This window comes from Syngnathus floridae, chromosome 10 (genome assembly GCF_059516105.1).
Source record: "Syngnathus floridae isolate MCC-2025c chromosome 10, RoL_Sflo_1.0, whole genome shotgun sequence".
In the NCBI taxonomy this organism is placed as follows: Eukaryota; Metazoa; Chordata; class Actinopteri; order Syngnathiformes; family Syngnathidae; genus Syngnathus; species Syngnathus floridae.
The window spans coordinates 11,150,772-11,167,837 of NC_142422.1; the positions used below are offsets into that span (position 1 = coordinate 11,150,772).

The window sequence follows — 17,066 nt, forward strand, 5'->3', positions numbered from 1 at the left end:
CATGTTAATGATTTCTAATTTAACAAGAAAGAAACAAATATCAATATACAACACTTTTATCCCTAATGGAGAATCTCATTCCACTTTGTTAAGCAGGAATGGCAGCGGTTTACCAGTGTGGCCTAGTTGTTACATTACAACAATAAAATGATGGGAACAAAATTTATGGGATAAACATTACAATTGAGTTTGTGTTAGGCGTAAAAAAACACAATTAAAAGACAATTCTGTGCTGTTTGTGGATATGCGGTCATAATTCATCACATATCCGAACCAATGGCTGGCCGTCGTCCCAGCGGAAGTCTATTCTAGACAGACACAACTTTCGCCCAATCACAGCTCGTAGATTGGATTTAGGGCGGGCTGTGAATGCAGAGGTGGGATCTTTTAGCAACCGTCCATCTTCACTTCAGCTATATTCCAGAGAACGAGCTTGTCGAAAAGAAAACACAATTTGGAAGTAAAGAAGACTTTCTGGAATAAGTTTTGGCTGTTATTGAAAAAAAGACAAACGAAAGCCCATATCATAGGTAAATGTCGTTGTAAAAAAGTGTGACTCTTGATAGTCGGCTCGACCCAGTTTCCCTTTTTCCTAAATATGGCTAGCCGAGCCGCTAGCTAGCATTTTTATGCCTTAGCTAGCCAGAAAGACAAATTAGCTAGCAGGTTTACGACGTGAACGTTTTCTGAAATATTGTGCATTTCACCACTCAGAGCCACTATGCCTAAACTATGCATATATTATTGCATAAATGCGACGTCCTTCCACCGATATGCATCGTGCTACTTGTTTAAAAGCGAGCCCGTTTCTACTCGAGCGAGGTGGCCGAGCTTAGCAGCTGGCTAAGCATTAGCGTTAGCTGACTAGCTGCCAACCAGATCTGTCATAATATTGCTAGAAGCTATTTTGTTTACATGCATATCGACGAAACCGCTGTGTAGATGTTGTGCGGGAGTGTGCATTTGAATGCGTGCAGTTAATAACAGCGGAGCGCTCATTTACATCAGTTCGAGTGTGGCGGGGCAACCGTGCAAGATGGTTTGAGCAATTGTGCTCTGTTTGATGCTCTGAGTGTTAATATGTTACATTTTCCTCCTCCACTCACACTTGGCTTATACAGCTAACTTTGTGACAGACGGAATGTGGACATCGTCGTAGTCAGAGCCATGGCTGACAAGAGAAAACTTCAAGGTAAAGACTTGTTTGTTTGTGTGGCATCCGTTCTGTTGTTGGTACGAACTGATGCACTTGTTTTCTCGACCTGCCTCAACCGTGTTACGGATCGGAATGAATGAGGCATCAAAGTCTGGTACATGTGTTTAATTATATGCCTCCATACACAGGTGAGATTGACAGATGCTTGAAAAAAGTAGCGGAAGGTGTAGAACAGTTTGAAGACATTTGGCAAAAGGTGAGAACATTTGTCTTTTGTCTTTCTTCTGACTGTCTTGGGAAAAGAAGAAATTGGGAATTTTACCTGCTTGTCTGTTTTAGCTTCACAATGCAGCTAATGCAAACCAGAAGGAAAAATACGAAGCTGACCTCAAGAAAGAGATTAAAAAATTACAGGTATGGCACGTTCTCTGATCTTTTTTTTTTTTTGCTGCCTACATTCTTAAATTGTTTACATCACAGGGCCCGATACGTCCGAATAGACTTTTTTTTTAATGTTCTTGTTGTGGTATTTTTTTTTTAATTTTTTTTTTGGTCTGTTGCCAAGTTAATGTCAAGTGGCACAATTTGGCTATTTTAAACTGACATGATGCAAAAAAATCCCAAAATTGCACTCCAAAAGTGTCAACACTAGGAAGCAGCAACACAGATGTAAACACTTCAAATGAATGGAGATAAAGTCCTGTACATTGAGATTGAGCATGAAATAGATTAGAAAGCCTTTGTTGTCATTGTATGGTGCAGATACAATATAATTGGTTTTATGAAAACTAACATAACCAATCATAAAATAATTATAATGACAAGCATAACAGGTTTCAGCTGACTGTGCCATTAGTCAACAAAAGCCACTGATTGGCTAACCCCAAAAGAGATTTTTTTGGGGGGTCAAAATAAATACAACTGGCACAGACGACTAGATGATAGAGCATGAATTGAAATTAACTTAATGTCACTAACTTGAGCTAACTGGAATGGCGCTAGCCTTGCAAGGTTCTTACCAGAGGCAGCGGGACCCCAAAATGGTGGCGAGAAACAACTCAACCCATCTTTATTTATATAGCGCCTTCACAACAGCTGCAGCCGGGCCGACGCTTGCTCGCCTCATTGTTATGTCCAATAATATGCCGTGTAATAAAAGATGTACATTGTTGGAATGACAGTTCTAAGAAAATAGTTGAATCCTCTTACAATTTTATTAATATCATTCTGAGCAATTTCCTTAATTTTAATGGTCTTAAATACAGGCATAGTCATGAATACAAATGTGTCATAAAGCTACAAAATATGCAATAATCCCTCAAATGTATCATATCGTGAACATACAAGGCCATGAGTGCTGCCTCTGCAAATAAATGCATAGCCTTGGGCAAGAACGATTTCCTCAGACTCTCACTTGAGTAGTGCAATGCCAGTGACATTAATGAACAAGTAATGATTTCATTATTTATTTAGCTTATTTAACGCTTGCCTTGCTTCCAGTGTATCAGTAGGGTTTATTTGGGTCGTTTGGACAGATGTCGGCATCAGATTTTTGGGATGCCTGATTTTGAATTGAGACTTTCTGACAGCTTCCATCCATTAGGATTCAACTATCATCACTCCCATAATGCATATTGCATTATGCGCCGTTTGACAGCAACACACACCAAAAAAAAAAAAATGCCAATAGTGTCACTTGAAACATGCGATGTAACTCCATCCACCATCTTTGCTCTTGTCCTTTTTGCAGCGATTGAGAGATCAGATAAAAACATGGGTGGCCTCCAACGAAATCAAAGATAAACGGCAGCTAGTCGAGAACCGCAAGCTCATCGAGACGGTACGCAGACGTGCACACGTATTCTCCGTGCGAATGTTGAGATAATGAAGGACTGACATTGTTGCTCTTGTTGTTAGCAAATGGAGCGGTTCAAAGTAGTGGAGCGGGAAACAAAAACCAAGGCCTACTCCAAAGAAGGTTTGGGGCTGGCTCAGAAGGTGGATCCGGCTCAGAGGGAGAAGGAGGAGACGGGGCAATGGCTCACGGTAGTGCAACTTGCTCACTTTATTTGACACAAGTTTTCACCCGGCCAAGGCTGTAACGTTCTTTTTTTTTTCCCCTGCTCTCGTGCCCTCCCAGAACACGATAGACACTCTGAACATGCAGGTCGATCAGTTTGAGAGCGAGGTGGAGTCTCTTTCGGTTCAAACGCGAAAGAAGAAAGGTGACAAAGAGGTAAACCCGCTTCAATTTGTTCCCTCGGAACGAGGTGAAATCACTTCTTTTAAGCCTTGGCCGCTTCCTATCTCAGAAGCAAGATCGCATCGACGAGCTCAAGCGCTTGATCGAGAGGCACCGCTACCACATTCGCATGCTGGAGACCATCTTGCGGATGCTGGACAACGACTCGGTGCCGGTGGACGCCATTCAGAAGATCAAAGATGACGTGGAGTATTACATTGATTCTTCGCAAGACCCCGACTTTGAGGAAAACGAATTCCTCTACGATGACTTGGACCTGGAAGACATCCGTGAGTACAACGGGCCTGCAGTTTTAATTGTTTAGGACCACGCACACCCGCTCCCACTCACGCTACCGTGCGTTTTCTCGAAGCTGCAGCATTAGTGGCCACGTCGCCATCGGGGCAAGGCAATATGGAAGATGAGATGTACCTCCACTCCAGCAGCACTCCCACTTCAACCACCTCGTCGTCGCCCATCCCTCCGTCGCCAGCCACTTGTGCTGCGGTGAGTTGACTTCCTACCGTTTCAAAGATAACACGACTCGCAAAATATTTAGGGATGTCGGGCTTTAGGGTGACATTTCAGGATGGGACAAAAATTTAAGATCACCTTTAAAGGTTTTGTCCATTTTAGGGTCATTCTGAGATTTCAGCCCAAAACTGAACATCCCGAATTTTATTTTGTGAGTGGTGTTTTGTAATGTATTTCCTCAAGTAGTGGCCTCGGCCCACCCCAATAGAAATACAATTAAAACAACAAACGAGCCTGATTTTTTTTTTCCCCCTTAGGGGAAAAAAAACACATGGTTGACTTCTTTCTCTAGATTTACTTTTCACTGTTATGCCCTCGTGTCGCCGTGACATCATCAGCACAGGATGTGGCCGTCATGCAGCTCAAGTGTTTGAAAGCAAAAGTCGCCGCAATCGTGTGGAACATTCCAATAAAAGTTGACAAGAAGAACGCCTTGCTGGAGATAGCGAGATTTCCGTCTGCTCCTTCCACATGGGATAAATTCTTACATGCTAAGAACAGCGTTTCTCTCCTTCCCAAAATGTAATCTTCCAAAACAAAGAGCTTTAATATCTTTCACACGTAATTCATAGGTCCAACATGATGATATTTTCCTTGTAAATACTTAGTTGATATTTTGCCATTTTAGGTCTTAAAAATTGAAGCGGCTTTGGTACTCTGTAGTTCAAATCCACTATATGAGGAAATGTTTTGTTTTTGAGTGCTGTACATTCTCCCTCGTGAGCTATGACCCTACCCCGCCCCCACCCTCACCTGCGCTAACCCTCCCGCCAAGCCGCCCCCGTTTGTGTTCTAATCCACCGGCTTGTGTGCTGACTCAACCTTTTCCCAAAAGTGGATTGTCACATGAAGGTATCTCCTCCTATAGGAGAACTCAGAGGACGATAAGAAAAGGGGCCGCTCAACAGACAGTGAAGTTAGTCAGGTGAGAGGCTCTCATCTGTGCTGTGTGGCTAGACGGACAGTTTAGTGCCACGCTCTTCACCCTTGGTCCTGAAGTCACGCTGGCTCAAGGCTTCCTGTTTGTTCCAAAAAAAAAAAAACCCTGCACTTTTGTTTCTGTGGGACCACGGCTGGGGACTTCTGGTTTCGTTGTGTCATCTTCTGCTTATGTTGGGCCTCTTTAGTTCACACTGCACTTTTCCTTCGTGCGCACTTGAGCCATGTCCACACGTACCTGGATATTTTTTGGTTGTAGATCCGAGGCTAAAGAGCTGTAACCACATATTACAGGTTTTTAAAGTGCAAAAGAAATGAAATGACTGTAGCAAAAAGTTAGTGAAGAATGGAGAATTAATTTCCTCTTCAAAACGGTTAAAGCTCAGACACGAAAATATCCTTGTACGTGTAGAGATGCACTAGGTACAGCTCCGATTTGTAACCACGGCAACGCCTCTCTGACATGTTCTCTGTGATGCTTTTTTGGCTTCCAGTCACCTGTTAAGAATGGCACGCCCTCCCTCCTCTCCTCCTTCTCTTCCTCCACCACGTCCGGCTCTTCTTCGTCCTCCTCCCTGGTGTCAATGGCCAGCGTTGTGGGAGGCATCCCAGTGGTTCCGACCAGCAGCGGCTTGATAGGAAGCTTCAGCAATGCCGTGCAACAGCAGCATCAGCATCTGCCAGTGCAGCAGCAGCCGCAGCAAGCTCAGCCGCAGAACCCATCTCAACAGCAGCAGCCCCCACTGTCCAAACCCTCAGCCCCCTCAAACAGCACCCCCAGTCCGCCCAGCAACTTGCTGCTCCCGGCATCCTCTGCCCCTTCCGTGCCCACGCCGAGCACGGCCATTTCATCCGCCGCCAGTTCCTTGTCTCAGCCCTCGTCCGGGTCCGCTTCGGTGTCCAGTTTGGGACTCGGCATGGGATTGGGTTTAGGCAAAGGGGGCATCACGGGGACCAGCGGCGCCAACCAGATGTCGGCTTTAGGCCTGGGGGTCCACTCGGCGCCGCTCAGCACCATGGCGGGGCTCATCTCGGGGTCGACGCCCGCCCCCTACGCGCAGGCGGCGGCATCAGGGGGCTTGGGCTTGAGCAGCGGTAGCACGCCGGCCAGCATTTCAGTGGAGAGCAGCACTTCCATCATCACCACCTCGGGCTCCAGCGGCGTCACCACCAACGGAGCAGCCACGGCGCTCGGCCTGCTGGGCTCGGGCCACGGCTCGCTGAGCGGCAGCATTCTGGGCCTGGTTTCGGGCCAGAACACCTCCTCAGCCACCTCTCAGGTGCCTCCCAGTTCCGTCAGCGCTTCTCCAGGGGTGGTCGGTATGATGGGGGGCAACAGCGGCAGCGTCGGGATTGTCGGCGGCGTGAGCGCCGCGCCGGCCCGACCGCCCAGCGGACTCAAGCAGAATGGAAGCACAAGTATGTGCCCTCGGCCACAATGTGCTGAGTTCATCATCATCTTCTATCTCAACTTTTATACCACCTTGAATTAAACGACTTGCTGTGATGTCCCGGCTTCAGGTTACAGCGCCGTCGTGGCAGAAAGCTCCACGGAATCAGCTCTCAGCACGCCGAGCCAGTCTCAAAGCAGCCAGCCGTCATCCCTCAGTTCCTCCGCCAGTCAGCCGTACGTCCGCATTTTCGTCTCCCTTCTTGATTGTGCTCAAGACTGGAGGTGAACATTCAGCCTGTCTTTTTGTACAGGTTGGACAACGGGCCCAGTTTAATCAGCTCCATCACGCTCCCGCCCAGCTCGCCGTCGCCCTCCTTTTCGGACAGCACGCCCGGTGGAGGGAGCCTCCTAAACGGGCCCCACTCCTACACGCAGGCCTCCGAGGGCCTCAAGGTGAGCCGCTAATTTATTCGCCGCCATCTTACATGTGAAGTGGTCACATTATAGCCTGATTTGTGTTTGTTTTATCTTTAAATCTCAAACAAATCTATTCCTCTAACCAAATTGTACTTAACCTATGGACGGTACTGGCTTAAGCTCTTTGGCGTCTAAACTGACGATGGTATCGCTCTGCTCTTCCTCTCCTGTCCTTGTTGCCTCATCAGGCTCCCGAGCCTCTTATCTCCCTGAAGGCCATGGCGGAACGGGCGGCCCTGGGATCAGGCCTTGACGGAGAGATCCCCAACCTGCACCTAACAGAGCGAGGTCAGAACGCCCACGTATCATTTTCGCCTCGCGCTGAAAATGTCTTCTGTGGATGAGCTTTATTTTATATGACAAAATCTGCCCCCACAAATTTGTAGGCATTTAGTAGAAGTAGTGTAGTTCCTCCGCCTCTGCGTTAGTTATTTAGTCAGTTCTTCTGGGTGCCACAGACATCTTCTCATCGTCCACGGCGCCCGGCACCCCGGCCGCCCCGCAGCCATCCGTATCCGAGGTCAGCATCCCGCCGTCGCTCGGCGTCTGTCCGCTGGGGCCCACCCCCCTCCCCAAAGACCAGCTGTACCAGCAGGCCATGCAGGAGTCGGCGTGGACGCACATGCCGCACCCCTCAGACTCAGAGAGGATCAGGTATGAGGGCGGCCCTATCTCAAGCGGGCGTTCTCTGTGTCCATGTGTATCTGCCGTATCTGATTCCATCCTGTCTTTGTAGGCAATACCTAATGAGGAACCCGTGCCCCACCTTGCCCTTCCATTATCAGATGCCTCCGCACCACTCAGACTCCATCGAGTTCTACCAGCGACTGTCTACAGAAACACTGTTTTTCATCTTCTACTACCTGGAGGTCAGCATGTGTCTCATTTGATCAGTCCTCAGTAGGACTGGCTCATCAATCACTTTCAATTTTTAGTGGCTTCCGTAGGTCAAATTGCATTGCTGCTTATATTACTGATATTACTGTATGGCCTCATTCACTCAATGTTTAATCCTGACTATTTAGGGCACCAAGGCTCAGTATCTGTCAGCCAAGGCGCTGAAAAAGCAGTCATGGAGGTTTCACACCAAGTACATGATGTGGTTCCAGAGGCACGAGGAGCCCAAGACTATCACTGATGAGTTCGAACAGGTTGGACTCGCTCGATTTGTTACACTGATGCTCAGTAACTTTTCAAAGCCACAATTTGGTATCGATAAATTGGTTGCGCCTGCTCGTGTTTTCTGTCAGTTTACCGATGTTGTCTTTTGGTGTCCCGCAGGGCACTTACATTTACTTTGACTATGAGAAATGGGGCCAGCGAAAGAAGGAGGGCTTCACATTTGAGTACAGGTACCTGGAAGACCGAGACCTGCAGTGACCGCCCCCTCCCGGAGGACACCGAGAGCCACAAATGAACTGCTGTCGACATTCCGAGGCTGAACTCCAAACTGTGGATAGAGATTGTGATGTGTAGTAGAAAACGCTCTCCCCTCGAAAAACCAACAAAAGTAAACACAAAAAAAAAAAATCAAAGCGAAGAGCGGCGTATGTATAGGCTGCGTCTCACGCCGAGTCCCCCTCGCTTAAGTAGCGCCTGGCCCTTGACCAAACGGGGGGGAAAAAAAGCGCCCTATGGGCTCCTCTTCCTCGTCCCCTTCGATCAAACTTCCTCGCGCTGCCTGAGCCGAGAGGGTTGCCGCGCGAGGCGTACGTTTGTGCCTGTCTGTGTGCGCACTCACTATGTGGCATTAGGAAAGCCCGACCCTCCCTCTAATGCATGTTTCTTACCGTTTGTTTTTTCGTTCCTTCAAAAAAAAAACAAAAAAAAAACATTCTGTGTACATGATCCCGGACGCCTTTTTGACAAAAACATTTTCTTGATGAAATCAACTGCCCATCTTATATTTACTGTAACTTTCTGGTCTAGAACAGGGAGGTACAGTGGACGTTTTAGTCACGGTGCGTAGGATTGGCTTCGTTTTAAAACCCTGTCACGGTCACTTTTCGACATAGTGAGCGGTTATCAATAGTTTTATTGATATTGTCGTGGTCCATTTAAACAACAAGAAGACAAAAGGCGGACGGAGAGCGGCCACAGGGCCTCTCCCTGTGACAGGGATAGTGTCCTAATCGGACTTGGATTAAATTGCTATGCAATTGAACTGGTCTCTGACTCCCTCTCTTTACCAATAAAGTTTGTTTTTAAGTTAAATCATTTGCATTATTATTATTATGGACTTTGTGTTTGTCAGACAACGTTCAGTACATCTTTACACGAGGATTTGGGATGTTGATTCTTGGCGAGTGAATGTCCACAAGTCCTCGCCTCCATTTAAAATTTTGAATTATAAAGCAAGGGTGGGAAACTGAGTCACTGTTTGTATCTGATCTTTTAACGCTGAATTCGATCCCCATCTGGCAACACGTCAAAATTGATGGCAATTAAATTTTTTTCTATAGGGGCCATACATCGGTTGCCCACCCCAGCTCTATAAAAATAATTATCATTGATTGAGCCATAATCCCAGTTTTCACTCGTTCAAGTGAATGTGCACTGAAACTGTTTACATGCATCCTGTGTTGAAAAAGTAATCCTAAAAAAATTCCATCTGCTGCCGTTGTTCCGGCCCTCCCTACAGCCAAGTGGGCGGTCACACCGGGCTGCGTCAAGTATTTTATTTCCCCTTTCAAGCACTCATGTTGATCATGATGATTATCATTTCAGATGTGTACTACTACAGTGACAATATTTGTTGTGTGTCAAAGCAGCTGACTGCTAAGGGGGAGGTGTTGACTGTGAAAAAGGAAAATCATGGAAAATATTTTTTTTTTTCGGGAAGGCAAGTGTATCTATTGTCTTGTCACAGCTCTGCATGGGAGATGTTACAGGGTTCTACAGCAGGATTGTACACATTTCAATAAATACTTTTGACAAATTACATAATGGCTGTGTCGAGTCAAATAAATCTAGTTAAATGTTTTATTGAAATTAAAAAAAAAGTTAACACAACACCCAAAAGTGAAGCTTTCAGTTCTTGGATTCCTTCTTGACTTTGACGAATTCGGCCATGTTGGAGAAATACTTCTGGTTGGCTTCAGCCACCTTTTTCTCTGCAGCTTGTGGGTTGACTATCTCCAGGCCCTGACAAAAAGACGAAATTGTGACGATCTGGGACAAAAGGTGGCGCTCAGGGTAAAGAAATCTTGTGATGTTTTCACCTGTAGAGGAGTGAAGGCCACGCTGGAGCTGGTCCCAGACGAGCGATCTCTCACCGTGGACTTGCCGCCGTACGTCATGCTCTGCTTCTGCAAAGTCCGCTGTTGCCAAAGCACAACATACAAACGTTCAGAAAAGACGATTGCTTGATATGGTCTTTTTTTTTTTTTTAAGCTTTTGAAAACTCACCTGGAGGGATTTGGAGATTCTGGCCTTGGTGGCATCATTGACCTGCGCCTGCCTGACGCGACCGCTGCCGCTCTTGCCCAGCTGACCCAGACTGAAGCCCAGGTCCTCCTGGTAGGCGTCGTCCTCGATCTGCGAGCACATAAAAAGCAGGTGTTTCACAGTCTGGAGAGTTGAGTCTAGTGGCCCAGTGTGCTAGCATTAGCGTACCTCAGCAAAGGTCATCCTGTTGGCATGTTTCCTGATCTCAGTCAAGCCCAGACGCTCCTTCATCTTTCGATACCTTCAAACAGATGCAGAAGCTCCAAAAGGTCACGGTGGCTATCGGCAACATCATGCAGTTACAAAAATGACATTTATGTATTGCCTACCGCCTCCCTCCTCTTTTCTTCCTTTGGCCGTCCAGAGGAGCGGGCAGCGGTTTGACCTGCTTGACGGGCGGCGGCTCCTGCCACTTGTCGAACTTCCTCTCGATTTCTTCTTTCAGGTCGTAACCGACCTGCGCAAACGTCGTAGAGTGCTGAGTGAGACCCGATAATAGACGTTGACTCGTCATGACCAGGCCTGCCCACCTTGCCGTCAGAGCTCTCGTGAAAACTGTCCACTCTTGCAGCCAACGTGCATTTGGCAGACACCAAACGGGCCGCCTTCCTCCTCAGGTCCTTAAAAAAAATAAAAATAAAAAGGTCACTGTGTTGCTTTGGCACCATTTAGTGGAATTTTGGCATCAAGGAACTGTACGGAAGTGATTTGTGGAGCTTCGTTTCGTTTTGACTCGGGTTACAAAAAAAGAAGAAAAAGCGCACGGCTGACTTACGGGGGGTAGCGTCTGCACCACGTCGCAGTGGTAGATGAAGCCAGTGTGGGGCAGCAGGGAGGTGCTACTGAAGCCTGACAGCGTCCGCCTCTGCGCTCCCAGCAGCATCAGGTTGCAGGCAGGCATCTTGGACAGGTTGGTCAGGCCCCCGGCGATACCTAGCCCGGCGGCGAGGATGATGAGCACAGTGGAGAGGACACAAGAAAACGTGGCAACGGGACAGGGCGGGGTGGGTCACCCATGATCTTGGCGGCTGTAGACGCTCCGACGATGATGGAGAGATTGGGAGCGATGAATGACATCCTGGACTCCACATACTCGTAGATCCTGTGCTTGGACTGGTTGAGCTCCAGGGCCATGTCGCACGACTCCTCCAGCTGATTCAGCTCCACATCGTTGAGCAGAGACCTAAAAACACACCAGTGCAACAGTTAGCATTCTGCTACATGTTGATTTGAATTTGCTGAGTGACGCTAAGGGCGGGTCTCACCCCTGCGTGGTGGAGGCTGTGACACTCACGACCATGATGGTCGCATTGGTGAGGATCTGCTGTAAAGTCTCGTTGTTCTTGCATTTCTCCAGGTTGTTGCCCAGCTCCTGAGCACAAACGTTGAGTCAAACAGATTCGGCCATAGCTTTGCCATTCACATTTTTTAATCGTGTGGAGTAAAATTAATTCTTAAACTCAATTTTTACAGCTCACACAACCAAAAAAAAAAAAGGAGAAATTTCTCACCTTGACCGTGCGGATGTAATCCAAAGAATCGGGCACCAGAGACTCCAGCTCAGGGAACCTCTTTGAGTATTTGTCACGTGTAAACTTGTGAATGATACCTGGAAGGGAAATGACAAGTTGATTTCACACCAAGAAATGGGGAAAGGAGAATTCACACTCACTGAGCTCGTTATCGATCTCTACTGTCAGGTTATTGGCCGCCACAATGAGTCTGTATTCTGGGTCAGCCTCCACGGGGCCTGATACTGTTGAGAGGGAAAGAAATAGCTATTTACTGTAGTTTACATGAGTTTGGGACCTTTTCCGCTGCATCTACATCAATTAGAGCTGACAGGCATGATTGTGCACAACATAATATTACATATTACTGGTGTGTAATGTACACAGAATTATAAGAACTAATGGAAATTGTTCATGAAAAAAATCAGTAACATTGCAGTGGTTCACTACAAAATACTTGGATTTTAGCTCACCCTCTGAAATCTTGCGCTGCTTTCCGACATATACTGATATCTTCTCCATGATATCTGAAAACTTTTAACACAGCAGATTCTTTAGGAAATGACCACACCAACAGGCATTGCAATGCAATCTCCCAATCATGAGATGTACCTGTTTGCTGTTACGGAGTTTAGCAATGGCTGCGACACTGTCCGCTTTACTGTAGTCCACTTCCATCTCCTCGGGGATGTCCTCCAGCCCGCCATCGTTCCTCGCCTGCGAGGCTTCGCCGTCGCTGTCGCCTTCCTCTCCTTCCGCATACAGGCCATCCTCACCTTCGTCGCCTGCCTCCTCCAAGTCTGCCAGAAGCTCGTCTGCCAGAGACATCTGTATGAAGAGGCAAAAATGGTCACCATTTATATTTATAACCAAATACAAACAGTCTTTCCTGTGACTTTTCCAGGCCTTCTATTGCAAACTGTTGACAAAAATTTCAGCTTGGCCTAAACATCACAATTTAACATACTGTCTTGGCCATTATGCTTATACTGTGTGATACATTTACATGCTAAATGCACAGCATGGTACAATATAATATTGAGTATTTAGTGTGGGACTAGCAGGTCAGTCAGACTCCCTAACATTTGTCAACTAAATGGTAGGGCATCAACCTCTTACGACCAGCAACAACAAGCTATGGACTCTTGGATTAATATACTATAATAATAACAATGGATAGCATTAAAAATAACAAACTGCGTGCAAAGAAGCAAGTATATAGCGTTTACGTTACGATAGCTTCCAGCAAACGTAGGTTAGACGTAGCCAGCTAACGATATTAAACCCTCTCAAAGGCAATTTGATTTACCTCGAACTTCCAGGAGACTAATAATAGAAGCACACAAGCGTGCTAAACAATCCGACAAGGCTTTCGTTTTCCCTTCTTTGTGGAAAAAAAATGCTGGAGCAGACAACACTTGTCGCGTTGTTATGACGTCACCCAGCAGAACGGCTTTATGGGAAATTACGTCAAAGTTGGGGATCGTGATGTGCATTCCAGTTCTTTTAAGTGCAACGAATCTTTAGAATCAGTTCACTCAAAAGAGACGTTCAAATGAATCGTTCTACGAAAAGTCCCACCCTCCTACACACACACACACTGATCCGTTTTTTGTGAACGATTCGTTCAAAAGAACGATTTTGTTCGGTTCTTTGTTCAGTTCATATGACTTAACCAGTAAGTGTCAGTAATGCCCATTGAAGCTGGTGCCACCTCGCCGTAAAACAAAACAAAGAAGAAAATGACGTCACTTCCCGTTTACAAACGAGTTGCGAATTGCATTTCCCGTTCACCAACGAACGAATTTGTAAGTGAACGAATCAGTGAGTGAGTGATTCGCATTTAAAGTTCATCGCGAGAACGGATCAGTGAGGGAACGAATCCTGACTTTCCCTTTCGCGAACGAGTCAATGGGTCAAGTGCCTTCCTTCCCGTGCATCAACGGATCAGTCAGTGAACGTGTTGCGTCTCCCTCCTGGCGTGAACTACGTAAACCAGCATGTAGATTTACGATTTGCGAAGGAAAGAAAAAACCACTCACTGAAACACCACTTCCTTTATGCGCATTTATTCCAAACTAACGGTTCACTTTATTGCATGACGGGAGGGATGCGCCGTTATGCAACAACGGGGAGATTGCTTCTCTTTGGGTAACCATGATTTTATAACACTTATAGGAGTTTTTAAATAACGTGTATGCATATATACGCCTAAATATTGTTATCCAATATATCTACTGCAATTTCACATTGGATTGCTGGTTTGAAATGTACTTTTAGTATTATTAGTTTTAATAAACATTTATGTTAAAACTTGTCTGGTGTTTTATTCCTTGTTTTTATATTCGCCAATTAAAACATAGAAATCTGACGTTTGGTTAACTGCTTTATATGACGTGTAGGTACACTCCATGGACACTTCAATAGGTACACTACACGAGGTAAAAATAAATAAATAAATAAATAAATAAATAAATAAGTAAATAAATAAATAAATAAATAAATAAAGGGTTAAAATTGCACAATAAAAGCACATTTTAGTATATCCCCGCACCTGGGATCAAACCAAGGTATCGCCAAGTAGGAGCCCAAGTCACTAACCAGTCGGCTATTTCAACCTGGAATCTCTTGGTCATCTGCACTGTTTTGTACTAGTGATGTGCAATCTAGTTCTCGAGTGATTTGAATCTTTAGAATCGGTTCACTCGAAATTTTTGTTCAAATGATAATGAACTGGCCTGTTATTAGGTACACTTAAAAATGGCGGTGTACCTAATGGAGTGTCCAAGTGACATCACAAATCAAACAGCCAATCAGAAAGTGGGGGTGAGGGCGGGTGTGGCACTTTTCACTTAAACCAGGGATATCGACCTCCAGTCCTCGAGGGGCTGCGTTCCAATATGTTTTCAAAGTTACCCTCGTTAAACACACCTGCGTGAAAAGATTTTGGTCATTTTCACATGCTGCAGGAGCTAAAACTTTTCACGCAGGTGCACTTAACGAGGGAATCACACGGACACTCCATTAGGTACACCGCCATTTTCAAGTGTACCTAATAACAGGCCACTTTATTAGGGAAATATCATGGTCAAAGGTCACAGGTGTCAAGTTCTAGTCCTCGGGGCCGCGTTCCATTATATTTTCCAAGTTACCCTCGTTAAACACACCTGCGTGAAAAGATTTTGTTCATTTTCACGTTCTGCAGGAGCTAAAACTTTTCACGCAGGTGCACTTAACGAGGGAATCACACAGACACTCCATTAGGTACACCGCCATTTTCAAGTGTACCTAATAACAGGCCACTTTATTAGGGAAATATCATGGTCAAAGGTCACAGGTGTCAAGTTCTAGTCCTCGGGGCCGCGTTCCATTATGTTTTCCAAGTTACCCTCATTAAACACACCTGCGTGAAAAGATTTTGTTCATTTTCACGTTCTGCAGGAGCTAAAACTTTTCACGCAGGTGCACTTAACGAGGGAATCACACAGACACTCCATTAGGTACACCGCCATTTTCAAGTGTACCTAATAACAGGCCACTTTATTAGGGAAATATCATGGTCAAAGGTCACAGGTGTCAAGTTCTAGTCCTCGGTGCCGCGTTCCATTATGTTTTCCAAGTTACCCTCGTTAAACACACCTGCGTGAAAAGATTTTGTTCATTTTCACGTTCTGCAGGAGCTAAAACTTTTCACGCAGGTGCACTTAACGAGGGAATCACACAGACACTCCATTAGGTACACCGCCATTTTCAAGTGTACCTAATAACAGGCCACTTTATTAGGGAAATATCATGGTCAAAGGTCACAGGTGTCAAGCTCTAGTCCTCAGGGCCACATATTCGAACGCGGCCCCGATGTACGCACCCGGTGTACCTAATGGAGTGTCCGTGTGATTCCCTCGTTAAGTGCACCTGTGTGAAAAGTTTTAGCTCCTGCAGCACGTGAAAATGACCAAAATCTTTTCACGCAGGTGTGTTTAACGAGGGTAACTTTGAAAACATATTGGAACGCGGCCCCTCGAGGACTGGAGGTCGACACCCCTGGTTTAAGTGAAAAGTGCCACACCCGCCCTCATCCCCACTTTCTGATTGGCTGTTTGATCTGTGATGTCACTTGGACACTCCATTAGGTACATCGCCATTTTTAAGTGTACCTAATAACAGGCCAGTTCATTATCATTTGAACAAAACTTTTGAGTGAACCGATTCTAAAGATTCAATTCACTTGAGAACTGGAATGCACATCACTAGCACAAAACAGTACAGTAAGGTGCCAGGTCGAAATAGCCAACTGGTTAGTGACACGAGCTCCTGCTTGATAAGAAATTTGGTTCAATCCCAGGCGTGGGAGTATACTAAAATATGCTTTCATTGTGCAATTAACCCTTTATTTATTTATTTACCTCGTGTAGTGTACCTATTGAAGTGTCCATGAGGTGTACCTACACGTCATATAAAGCACTTAACCAAATGTCTGATTTTTATGTTTTAATTAGCGAATATAAAAACAAGGAATAAAACACCAGACAAGTTTTAACATAAACGTTTATTAAAAATAATAATATTAAAAGTACATTTCAAACCAGCAATCCAATTTTATGTTTTAATTAGCGAATATAGAAACAAGGAATAAAACACCAGACAAGTTTTAACATAAACGTTTATTAAAAATAATAATATTAAAAGTACATTTCAAACCAGCAATCCAATGTGAAATTGCAGTAGATATATTGGATAACAATATTTAGGCGTATATATGCATACACGTTATTTAAAAACTCCTATAAGTGTTATAAAATCATGATTACCCAAGGAGAAGCAATCTCCCCGTTGTTGCATAACGGCGCATCCCTCCCTTTAGGCAATAAAGTTAGCCTTTAGCTTGGAGATAACGCGCATAAAAGAAGTGGTGTTTCAGTGAATGGTTCTTTCTTTCTTTGGCAAATCGTAAATCTACATTCTGGCTTACAAAGTTCACACCAGGAGGAAGACGCAACACGTTCACTGACATCCGTTGATGCACGGGAAGGAAGGCAGTTCATCCTTTGACTCGTTCACGAAAGGGAAAGTCAGGATTCGTTCCTTCACTGATCCGTTCTCGCGATGAACTGGAAATGCGAATCACTCACTCACCGATTCGTTCACTCACAGATTCGTTCGTTGGTGAACGGGAAATGCAATTCACGACTTGTTCGTAAACAGGAAGTGACGTCATTTTCTTCTTTGTTTTGTTTTACGGCGAGGTGGCACCAGCTTCAATGGGCAATACTGACACCTACTGGTTGAAGTCATATGAACTGAACAAAGAATGAATCACTTAGGAAGTTCACTCTCGTTCACTGAAAGAAATCTGTTGTTTTGAACGAA

General features: G+C 45.4%; 2 protein-coding genes across 5 annotated transcripts; one reads left to right on the plus strand and one right to left on the minus strand.

The window, feature by feature from the left end:
• The first annotated feature begins 365 nt into the window (after positions 1-365).
• Positions 366-8,955, plus strand: cnot3a (CCR4-NOT transcription complex, subunit 3a). Of its 4 annotated transcripts, none has more exons than XM_088386253.1 (18): positions 366-530; positions 1,122-1,192; positions 1,345-1,412; positions 1,496-1,570; positions 2,907-2,996; positions 3,074-3,202; positions 3,297-3,392; positions 3,469-3,688; positions 3,772-3,905; positions 4,801-4,857; positions 5,366-6,290; positions 6,393-6,498; positions 6,576-6,717; positions 6,930-7,029; positions 7,200-7,395; positions 7,478-7,610; positions 7,767-7,892; positions 8,023-8,955. In XM_088386253.1, exons 2-18 carry the CDS (start codon positions 1,168-1,170, stop codon positions 8,119-8,121), a joined length of 2,721 nt encoding a protein of 906 aa, XP_088242379.1. In that variant the 5' UTR covers positions 366-530; positions 1,122-1,167; the 3' UTR covers positions 8,122-8,955. The 4 variants fall into 4 exon arrangements, with proteins under 4 accessions (XP_088242379.1, XP_088242380.1, XP_088242381.1 ...); XM_088386254.1 differs by having other exon boundaries at positions 3,778-3,905; XM_088386255.1 differs by lacking the exon at positions 4,801-4,857.
• A 754-nt stretch (positions 8,956-9,709) lies between these two features.
• prpf31 (PRP31 pre-mRNA processing factor 31 homolog (yeast)) lies at positions 9,710-13,165 on the minus strand. Its single transcript, XM_088386260.1, has 14 exons — positions 13,009-13,165; positions 12,312-12,527; positions 12,173-12,233; positions 11,861-11,944; positions 11,700-11,797; positions 11,454-11,560; positions 11,202-11,371; positions 10,964-11,121; positions 10,719-10,808; positions 10,518-10,645; positions 10,357-10,429; positions 10,150-10,278; positions 9,963-10,061; positions 9,710-9,885 (listed from the first exon to the last, which is right to left on the minus strand). Exons 2-14 carry the CDS (start codon positions 12,525-12,527, stop codon positions 9,772-9,774), a joined length of 1,527 nt encoding a protein of 508 aa, XP_088242386.1. The 5' UTR covers positions 13,009-13,165; the 3' UTR covers positions 9,710-9,771.
• Between the last annotated feature and the right edge of the window lie 3,901 nt (positions 13,166-17,066).

Excerpts from the sequence above, each read along its gene's own strand:
- cnot3a (XM_088386253.1), top strand. The coding sequence starts at position 1,168 with ATGGCTGACAAGAGAAAACTTCAAG. Across the intron at positions 1,571-2,906 it reads AAGAGATTAAAAAATTACAG|CGATTGAGAGATCAGATAAA; the intron begins GTATGGCACGTT and ends TCCTTTTTGCAG. Across the intron at positions 3,393-3,468 it reads AGAAGAAAGGTGACAAAGAG|AAGCAAGATCGCATCGACGA; the intron begins GTAAACCCGCTT and ends TTCCTATCTCAG.
- prpf31 (XM_088386260.1), bottom strand. The coding sequence starts at position 12,527 with ATGTCTCTGGCAGACGAGCTTCTGGCAGACTTGGAGGAGGCAGGCGAC. Across the intron at positions 12,234-12,311 it reads AACTCCGTAACAGCAAACAG|TTTTCAGATATCATGGAGAA; the intron begins GTACATCTCATG and ends CTGTGTTAAAAG. Across the intron at positions 11,561-11,699 it reads ATTACATCCGCACGGTCAAG|GAGCTGGGCAACAACCTGGA; the intron begins GTGAGAAATTTC and ends GTTTGTGCTCAG.